The 11,773-nt window shown below is 45.4% G+C and overlaps 1 protein-coding gene and 1 long non-coding RNA gene across 2 annotated transcripts; both read right to left on the reverse strand.

Moving 5' to 3' along the window:
• Nucleotides 1-1,044: 1,044 nt before the first annotated feature.
• LOC136612103 (protein kinase C theta type-like) lies at nucleotides 1,045-5,380 on the reverse strand. Its single transcript, XM_066592218.1, has 5 exons — nucleotides 5,327-5,380; nucleotides 3,954-4,016; nucleotides 3,432-3,714; nucleotides 3,213-3,341; nucleotides 1,045-1,425 (listed from the first exon to the last, which is right to left on the reverse strand). The coding sequence occupies exons 3-5, from the start codon at nucleotides 3,585-3,587 to the stop codon at nucleotides 1,264-1,266; spliced, it is 447 nt and encodes a 148-aa protein (XP_066448315.1). The 5' UTR covers nucleotides 3,588-3,714; nucleotides 3,954-4,016; nucleotides 5,327-5,380; the 3' UTR covers nucleotides 1,045-1,263.
• LOC136612111 (uncharacterized) lies at nucleotides 5,376-10,959 on the reverse strand. Its single transcript, XR_010790355.1, has 3 exons — nucleotides 10,537-10,959; nucleotides 8,966-9,136; nucleotides 5,376-5,418 (listed from the first exon to the last, which is right to left on the reverse strand). It is a non-coding gene; the product is annotated as an uncharacterized lncRNA (long non-coding RNA).
• Between the last annotated feature and the right edge of the window lie 814 nt (nucleotides 10,960-11,773).

Below are 11,773 nucleotides of genomic sequence, written 5' to 3' on the forward strand. Positions count from 1 at the left end.
CACTGGTGCACATAGGCTTATATGACGCTGGCATAAATGACATCTTCGCTGCATCCTGTGGTCAGTAGGATTACATTTGTATCCAATTTATATAGTTTTGTAACATTTTATTACTTTTGCACAATAAAAACAATTTAAAAATGGTGTCACTGCATTCAAAGATCCGGAACATTTGTGTTTTTCTGTCTACAGAGCTGGACCAATGACCGACTACTATAATTGGCCCAAATATAAAAGCAAACAATTACAATAAAAGGTCCGGCCTCCTCCACCCCTTAATAGCCGGCCATCTCTCACCTTATTTCCCTTTCGCTGGTGACGAAACCATGAGATGTCAGAGGAGAGGGAGAAGTATAAAATTCCCCTGAGCGGTAATCACCAGTAAATGTAATTGTATTCTTAATATCTTATGGAGTATAGATATAGTGTAACACTATACATGTAGTACCGTAGTATCTTATTCTGAGCATGTGGTGCGCCCGCTATGGTCCGGCACATCCTAATGCCAAACAGTTATATTCTTGGAAACAAATTTTATATTAATTTAAAAAAAAGGTCCGGCCTCCTCCACCCCTTAATAGCCGGCCATCTCTCACCTTATTTCCCCATCGCCGGTGACAAAACTAAACAATGTCATAGAAGAGGGAGAAATATGAAATTACACTCACCGGTAGTCAGCGGTAACTGTAATTGCAGCATTAATATCTTATGAAGTATATGTATACGGTGACACTATACATAGAGTATCATAATATCATCCTATATTGGGCATGTGGTGCGTCTGACATGGTCAGGCACATCCTAATACCATACATAAAAAGAAAAAAAAAAAAGGGTCCGGCCTCCTCCACCCCTTAATAGCCGGCCATCTCTCTCCTTATTTCCCCGTCATCGATGACAATACTAATAGATGTCATAGAGGAGGGGGAAATATAAAATTACACTCACCAGTAGTCACTGGTAAATGTAATTGTATTTTTAGTCATTTATGGAGTATATATAAAGTGTAACACTATATATATAGTACCATAATATCAACGTACTCTGCGCATGCGGTGCGCCTGACATGGTCAGGCACATCCTCACACCATACATATTAAAAGAAAAACAAAGGTATACCACCTGTATGCCAGATGTAGACATGGCAGTAATCATCCAGCTCGGTCTGATGGAATTGCTGGGCTGCTCCTGATGACATCATCGGTGTTCTTCTGCTTCTCTTGATGGTCTTCTTGGAGCTTATGAGATCTGGCTCTGATGATCTTAAAGAGCCGGTGTGCTGTCCAGGGTTTTCCAGTTAGTGCTGACAAATGAAAACCCTGTGAATAAGGCCTGGTGGTCTGCCGATATGGCCGAGTGGTGGGCTTCTGCTGCCTCCATCCTCTCGAGATTAAATGGTCTTGAGCCATGCCGGATGTTGTTTGACTATAAAAAGAGGAAGCATAGGGATTTAGCTGGTATTATAACTTCTCATGACAGCACTGGATTACAGTTCAAAAAAACAAACTAATTCCTGTATAAAAATGTATCACCCTAAGGGCAAAGTCAGACGAGCGGTTTTTTTTTTGCTTGCTCCTATGTGCGCAAAAAAAGGCATGTCTGATAGAGCCAGTGGCTCCCTATGATTTGATCACATGTCCGTCTTTTACAGGCGCAAAATACTCATACTTGTAAAAGATAGGACATCCGTGCCCTGGGTGGGTCCGTGCGACACAGAAAGATTCCCCACGGAGAGTCCCCTTATCACTGAACACTGTGACAGCACTGTCACAGTGTTCAGTGACAAGGGGACTCCCTGTGGGGATGAAGCTGTCACAGCTGTGGCAAAGGACCATGATGCCATCCCATTGCTTTCAATGGGGCCGTTGCTACTGCCGCTGGCCCCATTGAAAGCAATGCGATGCAGTCAACCCCCACAGTGACTTTCGGGGTAGGGCTTGAAACAGAAGCTGCTGTAAAAAAAAATGTGTATGTATATATATACATATATATATACACACACATCACCTCTCTGCTGCTGTGCAGCTCTGGCGCATGTTCTCGCTGACTGCCGGCACTGACTGAAGCACTTTCAGCTGGCCGGGGATTTAAAAATCCCCGCCTCCTAAAAGAGCTGTGTCTGATTGGCTGAGCGCTCAGCCAATCACAGGCAGCGCTCAGCCATTCATTGAATGACAGCTGAGTGCTGCCTGTGAGTGGTCACAGCGTTCAGCCAATCAGAGGCAGCATCATTGAAAGCAATGGGCATGGAGCTACGGTCAGGTGCATTTTGCACATGCATGCAACACTTTTTTTTACGCAAAAAGGACGCTCGTCTGACTGAGCCCTAAGGCCAAATGCAGACGGCCGGGGAGGAATCTGACTGTGAGATCTCGTAATGGAATCAGACCTTGTTCCCCAGCGGTGACCCCTGGCTTACCTGTCTGCTGTCTTCTTTCTTCGCTGTAGATGTGCCGGCTGGTGCGCAGCCACACATGCGCAGTGCAGAGCTGTTGCACCGGCGATGATGCAGATGTGTGGCAACTCGCTGCAGGATGGGCAGCTTCCATTGACTACAATGGAATTTGCCCGTACGAGCCTCACACTAGAATAGGACATGCTGCGATTTTTCCCCCGGCAGCAGAAAATCGCAGTTTATTTCCGCTCGTGGGCATGGAAAAGTGTTTTGCTTAGCATGTCCTATGGGCAGTATTTGCTCCAGATCCCGCAGTGCAAATACGCCCGTGGGCATTGGGCCTAAGACTACTCGCACACGGACAAACTTAAACTTGTGTCTAAGATTCTTACATGGAACTCACATCAGCCGGCACACAGACACATCATCCATGCGCTGTCCGATGTGCCGGACATCACACATTATCATGTGCTATTCTTGTTCAAAAATGAGACAGGAATGGGACATGCTGTAAATTCTATTTTCCATGAACTATTCATACGAGTAGAAAAAAGTCCCCCGTAAATATACCCGTTCTAATGAATACAGTATATAGACCAAGGAAGCTCATAAAGGTGATATTAGGGCTATAGCCCATGTCTAGCACCATAGTGAGGCATAGACATATACAGTATATAGACCAAGGAAGCTCATAAAGGTGATATTAGGGCTACAGCCCATGTCTAGCACCATAGTGAGGCATAGACATCTCCCATTAGTAGTACTATGACGTTATAACATACCAAGCTGAACCAATACAATTTCTGCTTATACTCACTGGTACAGGAATGTGTGGTGGTCGCATCTGCAGGGCTTCTACCAAATCCCAATTGATATGCCGGAAAAACCTCTGGGCTCTGATGTCACCGTGGACCCCTAAGCGCGTCGTAGGATCTTCCCGGAGGAGCTAAAAAGGAAAAAAATATAATCTAGTGCTCTGAACTATTATTACTGTCCTGGTCTAGTATAACACGTACTACATAGAGAATATATTCACCTTCTTGATGATGTTCTTCGCCTCGATGTTGGAGGCATTAAATCGTCCTCGATGATACTTGGACCTGCTGGTAACCATGATATTAAGAATGATACCTAAGGCATACCAGTCGATGGCAGCATTGTACTCCTCCCCGCTCAGCATCTCAGGAGCCATGAAGTCCGGCGTTCCAGCATATCCGGAGGCTGTGCGGTCTCCATAGATGTCCTCGAGGGCCAACCCGAAGTCGGCGATCTTTAGATGGCCCGCTGAAGTCACCAGGATGTTATCCGGCTTGAGATCTCTGTGAAGTAGAGGAAACAATGGTTTATTCCCATTCATACTGCTAAGAGAGAATCTGTCCCATTAGCTGATTTACTTTATAAATATATGAAGATGTTACCTAATGTGCGCACAAACATCCAGAATTAATATATCTAAGTATGTTTTATATCAGATTCCAAACCATCTACTATAATATAATCTGGGATTACAGACCCGGCCTGAGTCCATCACACCTAAAAAAGACAAGAATATATTTACCGGTGGACGATGCCCTTCGCATGCAGGTGTTGGATACCGCATACAAGTTCCGCTGCGTAGAAACTGGCACGAAGGGGAGAGAAGAGAATTAGTATCTGGAGGCTGACAGAAAGCTCTGAAGAACACATAGTACAGAAGAGCAGAAGATCCACCATGTGAGGTTATTACTATAGACTGCAGGGATCACACATCTCATTCTTCATGCTACATGTTCTCTAATCCTATCTTATTCTGCATACTACAAACATGGGGATAAGGACTCCTGCACAGGGCAGCGCCATATGTGTTTGTGTTATAGATCAGTGGGCTCTCTGTGCGACACCCTATAGAGCCTCGAGAAGATATAGCATCCACCGGAGCAATGCAATATAATGTTACATGCGGTGGAGCATGGAACTATTTTTTTTCTTTTTGCAGATTAATGGCCGCCAAACAGTGCCGATATACAAGAACAGCCATTTCCCTGCTTTAGGTGCAGTCCTATGCAAGCACTGTGTGACTTAGAGTTATGTATAAGAGATGCTGCTATTACAATGTGAGATCCATGATCTACAGGTTCAGACCATATAGAGAGTAATAAGCCTAGAATTGGATAAAAGTCTTTTAACAAAGTGTTTCAGTACTAACATCCACTGACATAACTATATATTCTCTTCTCCATATAGGGAGTCCAGTACTATGAATAAAGCATTATATTTGTGGGCCCTGTTACAGGTTTTACATTGGGGCCCAGGAGCTTTAAGTTACGCCTCTGCGTTAAGCAGTTAAGAGAAGTTGGGTGGCCCAAGATAATCTTTTGCACCCGGGCCCATGAGCCTTTAGCTATGCCCCTGCTAACATCCTATAAATGGAGAATATAGTTGCAGCTTCTGAGTATAACACTCTATTCTATGTACAGTCCCTTAATGAATGGAGTCCATCATTGGAGCTTGTATGTGGGCAGTAAGGCTAACAATCTAAAGGTTCCTTTACACAGGACTACTATAGGTTACATAAGCGCCCAACAGCCATTCCATGAAGAGCCGCCCAACTATCGCCCCTGTGCTTTACAAGGAGTGATAGTCGTTCTGTGAATGGAGGCTGAGTGGTTGAAGATCATGCTGACCCGCCGCCTCCATTCACAGTAAACAGGCAGTCATGCATTGTAGAACGATTGCCGGTTTACACGGCCGATAGTCGCTGGGTTTTTAATTCTGCTAAGTGACTCTGACCAGTGATCGATTTCTCGCTCCATACCCAGTACACGGGACGGCTATTGCCTGAATTTGCTGCTTCCAGCGATAATTGCCCCATGTAAGGGTAACTTCACTCATGTACTGTCCTCTTCATGTATGACCTACAGGGAGATGTTTATTAGCTTACGACTACATTACCGTGCACAGGGGCTGTCGAGACACCCCTTCCGCTGTAGAAGTTCATCAAAGTCTCCGCAGTTGATGTATTCCATTCCGAGCAGCACCAGGTCCTGCCATACAGAAGAGCGATACAAGAATGTGAATGTCTAGGATCAAGTTACCAAATGATTGCAGCGTCTTCATTCTATACAGACAGGAACTATCAGAGGTTGATCCAGGGATTATTCTGACTGCCATTATGGAGTCGGGAAGGAATTTTCCCCCCGAAAGGGATAATTGGTTTCTGCCTCTTGGGATTATTTGCCTTCCTCTGGATCAACAGGGCTGACCTAGATGGACCTTGTCTTCATTCAGCCTCACATACTATGTTACTATGTTATACAGAGGCCATTCTCAGTTATTTCTCCATCATAGATGTAGACTATATGACGACGGGGGGGATGGGACAGTTACATGTATGATGGATCATTAAGCTCAGTACTGGTGATAATAAGGCTGCAGCCCGGCCCCAGGAGAGGTGTAGCTTATACCTCATACAGCAGCCGTTCTCCATCTAGTTTCACTAATAATGTACATATAAGGTTTTCATGTTTGCATCATAGAGAAGACGCCATCTCAGTCGCAGTGGCATCCATAGACTATTTACAAACTGTTTGTCTACATTCACAGATTTTTTACACAAAACCCTTTTCCCTTTAACCCCTGAAGGACCGCCCACTTTTCATGTTTTTATTCTCACTTCTTCATCCCTATTTTCAATACATACATTTTTTTCGCCATAAGAGGGCTTCTTATTTTGCGAGACGAGTTGTGTTTTTAATGGTATCATTTAGTCTACTATATAATGTATGGGAACATTTTTACATTAGTAAGTGTGGTGAAATGATAAAACGCACTGATGCCTTTATCCTGCAGATCTTACTGTGACACAACGTTATTCTGTGGGTCGGTACGATAACGGCGATTAGCAAGCTTATATAGATTTTATTAAGTTTTACTACTTTTAACCTGGAATATTAAATTTTCAAAATTCTTGGCACCAGAGGGATATTAATTTAAAGGGGTTGTCCGGCCATAAACATCAGGTCTCATTACTTCTGTTTGCCCAATACAATGCACTTTGTAATATACATTGTGCATTGTAAATTAGGCAAACAGAAGTTATTCACTTACCTCTTGGCTGCCCCCCCCCCTGTGTTGCTCCTCGGTTACCATGGTTCCTGGTTCCGACAAGTCTCTTCTCCTCTTCTTGTCGGGAGGACCGGGGACGCGCCTCTCCAGCACAGCTCTGCGCATGTGCAGAAGTTCAGCCTGGGAAGCTCAGTTCTGCCTGAGGAGGCTTGGCTGCTGGCTCTTCAACTCCTAGGTAAGAATGAGAGGAGGGGCGGGCTCTCGTGGGGGGGGGGGGGGAGGAGGGAGGGGGGAGGATGGATGGATGAATGGATGGATGTGTGCAAGTGGCTGTCAGAGGTCCGGGGGAGGGGGGGCAGCGGCAGTGATGTGTGTCTGTGCAATGTCAGGATGGATGGATGGATGTGTGCAAGTGGCTGTCAGAGGTCTGGGGGGGGGAGGGGGGGCAGCGGCAGTGATGTGTGTCTGTGCAATGTCAGGATGGATGGATGGATGTGTGCAAGTGGCTGTCAGAGGTCCGGGGGGGTGGGGGGAGGGGGGGCAGCGGCAGTGATGTGTGTCTGTGCAATGTCAGGATGGATGGATGTGTGCAAGTGGCTGTCAGAGGTCCAGGCGGGGGGGGGGGGGGGGGGGAGGAGGATGGATGGATGTGTGCAAGTGGCTGTCACTTGCACACATCCATCCATCCCCCCCCCCCCGGGACTTCTGACAGCCACTTGCACACATCCATCCATCCATCCTGACATTGCACAGACACACATCACTGCCGCTCGCTCCCCTCCCCTCCCCCCTCCTGACATGAGTGTATAACTCAGTCTCCCCTGGCCACACCCCCTCTGATTATAGTATGCAGCAGGGGGCGGGGCCTGGGCGGGGAGAGACTGTAGAGCAATTCAATAGAGGTGGGCGTGTTGTGGGCGGGGCTAGGACGTGAGCTGAGGGAGGCCATGAAATTTTGCCTGTTCATGTCTCTTACTACCATCGGGAGCGCGCACACAGAGGCGCCATCTTTGAAAGCTACAATGAACATCAGAGTCTAAGGTAAGAAACTGACATTGCAGCTGATCTGCCGGCCGGTTTGAGCCCCTGTATGCTGTCTGTTACTATCCTTACTGAAAGGAAAGCAGCAGCATTATAAAAATTTTTACCCTGTGTGGCCGGACAACTCCTTTAATTTCTTTTATGGCAACCAAACTGTACTGAGCTTTCATTGGCTGCAGTTATCATGTGGTTTCCTGTGACATCATCTGTCACAACAATCCCCGGGAATGCAGCGGGCTCAAGGGTTGGATCCCGGAGGCTGCAGAGGGGTAAGTATATCACAATTTATTGTTTTAATACAGGGGGTCTTATTGAAGAGTTATCCAGTAACTGGGCAACCCCTTTAATTTCAAGTGACACAAGCTGCCATTCAGCATGCTATGTGAGAGACAGTTACAAACTAATTACAATGAGAGCAGCCTGTATTGTGGAGAGGGGGGTCTGCAGACCACCAGCTTAGGAGCCTGGTTGCAAATAGTAATTATTCAATACCATGATGCTCTGAAAATAAGACCCTGTCTTATAATAATTTTTGCCCCAAAAGAGGCACAGGGTTTTCTTTTTGGGGGATGTCTTATTAATACTAAGCTAGTAGCCATGGTCCGGGTTCCTCCCGATGGTCTGCGAAGTTCCGTAGCTCCGCCGGGCTTCCTGCACTCCTTGGCCGCTGACAGATCATCACTTCCTGTTTGCAGCGTTCATAAATCCCGCCTCCAGGAAGCGATGGCTCTGATTAGCCAGCGAGCACTGCTGTCAGCCAATCACTGCCGTACTTGCTGAACCAACGTGACGGCTGGTGAGTTCAGACGCTGTGGAATTTCAGCTACAGAATGTGCACCGACATTCTCCAACAATGTGCAGTACATGTAAATGAGAGGGCTTTTAACAAACCCCATTCACTAACAATGGAAACAACCTGCAGTGGAGGATAGTCATGCAGCATGCGTCATCTGTCACAGGAAAGTCATGGGTCTTCATTGTGGATTTCATTCAAGGCAATGAGTGACGTCCGCAGTGAAAATCAGCAGATTGACTCCCTGATGTTTGCACGTACCCCTGTGGTTCGCTTCTATGTTTGTATTAGGTTTTAAGTGGTTCAATTTGTGTCTCTAGAACTTTGATTAGAGTTCTTGCACATGTGTAGCACCCAGTTTTTGGTATTTTCGGTTGTGATTGTTACTGTTGTTCACCTCGACATCCATAGACTCACGGCTCCTATATCCCTGTACAGATATACTAGGACATTAATAAGCATAGCATTGTACACCTACAAACTGAATAGCGGGCATTCATTATAATAAAGGTATTGTATATCTAACTGACCCTCAGTGGAAAGTGGGGCCCATTGTGACTATTGCTATGTCAGCCCAAGATCTCTGTGGATGGAAATGTCTTACTGTTGCACGGCTCGCAGATACTTTGTATCACTACAGCATCAGGTACATATACTGGTATTTGTTCATTTGGAAGTAGTCATAAATGTACCTTTGTCTGGAAAGCAAATTGTCCATGTAGAAGAAAGGGGCTGCCAGATGCAAGTTGTAGCACCCGCCGCTCCACCATCACGCGGTCCTCTCCTTCGGTAAGCAGGCTTCTCTTGGCGATGACTTTCACAGCAAACTTCTGCCGAGTAGAGTTGTCTTCTGCCAGCACCACCTAGAAAAATAGTCATTTATGAAGAGGACAAATAGAGCAAAAATCCGAAACTGATCTGAAGGTTGGATTCACAGTGCAAGTTTGCAGTGCAGATTCTTCAGCGCAGCTCCATAGCAATCTACAGTACAATGCATCTGGATGGAGATCTGTGTAACAGTAGGGAATTACATGTTATGCAGTAATATTAATGCTGTGTGCAGAGCAAGAAACATGTGAGGAGAAGACGCATTGTAGTTCCATCTTACTAACAGGGTCTCAGACAATGATCATGCAGCTTTGTCATCATCAGCCTCTTGTAGGATTCTACTATATTAGAAGTATCGCACGCGCTCTGGACTTTACATTGTGGACCGTTGGAGAAGCCAAAGTATAGAACCTCTTGTATCAGAACAATAAAGCAGAAGAGCCTGAACACATCACTTCAGTGTTTTGCGCTCTTCTCTGATGCATCGTATACATTATATATACGATTAGATATACCTGATGGATAAGGCTATGATCCCCCTTGAATATCATCTAAATGAAGTCATTACTGTAACAATCCACAGATAAAAATCCATATGGAAAAATTTGCATGTTGTGGATTTTCAATCCTCATGTTTCAGAAATCTGTGACTTTTCTCCAGTTTTCACACACTTAATGTGCTGTATACTGGGTGGATGCACCTGTGATTCCACTGCACAGCCTGTTTCACATTCCAGGTACTGTATATGCCGTGTGCAGGCACATCCTAATGGCATATATACATGTGAAAGTCAGTCCGTCCAATAGTCCAATCCATATTTCAGCCCCATTTGTGGTGGCATTCTCAATATAATACGTGTGCTATAATACAAATATTTGTTAACCCCTTAAAAGGGCTGTTGGAGAGTTTTACTATTAGTAGAAGCGCAGATAGCGCTGTGGTTGGTACTGCAGACAGTGAATTCAATGGGAGCTTTGCATGCAGTACCAACCCAGGCCTCTGTATTATGGACAGCGCTGTCTGCTTCCGGCACTGCCAGCAGGCCCAGTCATTTACTGCATAGCAGGAGTTTGGGGTTTATATTATGTCTATATAACATTTTTTTCATGTATTTTTTGGGGGGTGAGACCTAGAAATGTCAACATTTTTGGGGGGTTTTGTTTTTACTGACTTTACTATGCAGCATAAAGCACTTGAGAACATTATACTCCGGATCAGCACGATTAGAGCAATACCAAATTTATACAGTCCTAATGTTTTACTACTTTTGCAAAGAGGGGCATACGTTGAACTCACAGGGCCCCACAGCAGAACTCAGAATTAAATTAGGGACAGCATATCTATAACAGCGGCTCAGCTCTAGTATACCTCTAATACAATCATATCATAGAGATGCTAGATTCTACACTGTGATAGTGATTACAGTGCTGTTACCTCCAGTGATCACATGTGACATCGCCTGTGATTGATGACTTCTGCTTTCGTTTTTGTTCTTTGTCTGGGCCCAGAATTTCACTAAGATTTCTTCTTGCCAAGATTCATCCCTGCACATTCCCCATCCTACCACTAGCTCTCACTATCTCTCCATAGTATTGGTGTCTCCTCTGTGGCCCCAGAAAGTACCGCTGTCCCCTCTCTGTGTCCCTACAGACTACTGGTGTCCCCTCTGCGGTGCCACAAACTACTGATGTCCCTTCTGTGTCTTCCCTTTCCCCTGAATGTCCGACTAGCAGGTGCAGCATAAATCCCTTTGTAACCTGCTGGTAGGGGGCGCTGCTCTCTCAGGCTTCTTATACTCAGCTGAGCGCGATATCAAGTCATGAAACCCAGACTGATATTGCACTCATCAGCGTGTGATTTACCCAAGGACCCGAGGCGTTTTTCTTTGGAAACGCCTCCCATCACTTCAGGTAGAGTGCAGGAAGGAGGTGGAGAGGAGAAGGCGGCTTCTACACTGACGGATCCAGACCAGCAGGAATGTAAGTTCCAGACTTGTGAAGGGGAAGGGATGTCCGCAGACGTAACCGCTCATCTCTGGTTATAAATATTAGTGGAAAAACGGGTAAATCAGAAATGGTCAAGAGAAATCACACTGGCACGTTCATGTCAGGAATGCCAACCACACTTTATAGATATGTTGTAGTGTGATTCATATAGAACCATTGCAGTGGTATGTGTATATTAATACTTGCCAATTGGCCTGAAATGTTCGGGAGAATCTAGGAAGAGAAGGCAAATCACCCGGGCACCGAACCTATGAATTACACTCGCCTCTCTCCCTCTGCACCCCTCTTCATTGTTGGGCAGTGCTGGCAAGTGAAATGAAGGAGAATGAAGAAGTGCAAAGAAGGAGAGAAGAAAATAACGACCGGTTCGGGGCTTGTATTCAGGTCTGTATAAGGTCTGTGTGATGTCAGAATAAAGCAGGGGAGGGGTGACGGCTAGTCTGGGGGGTCTGTATAGAAAAATAGAAGACCACATGCTCCATGTCTACCATTGTAATATTTCCTTATCATTACTCTTTAAATCGGTCCTATAGACTGTATTAAGTCAGTTCTGGTCTAGGGTTTGTACTAAGTAGGGTCTGATCTGATATTTGTATTCATTCCCTAAAGGGTTTTCTGCTCTTTTTTGACTGATGACCTTTTCCCTAGATAGGTCATCAGTACTG

This window comes from Eleutherodactylus coqui, chromosome 1 (genome assembly GCF_035609145.1).
Source record: "Eleutherodactylus coqui strain aEleCoq1 chromosome 1, aEleCoq1.hap1, whole genome shotgun sequence".
Lineage (NCBI taxonomy): Eukaryota > Metazoa > Chordata > Amphibia > Anura > Eleutherodactylidae > Eleutherodactylus > Eleutherodactylus coqui.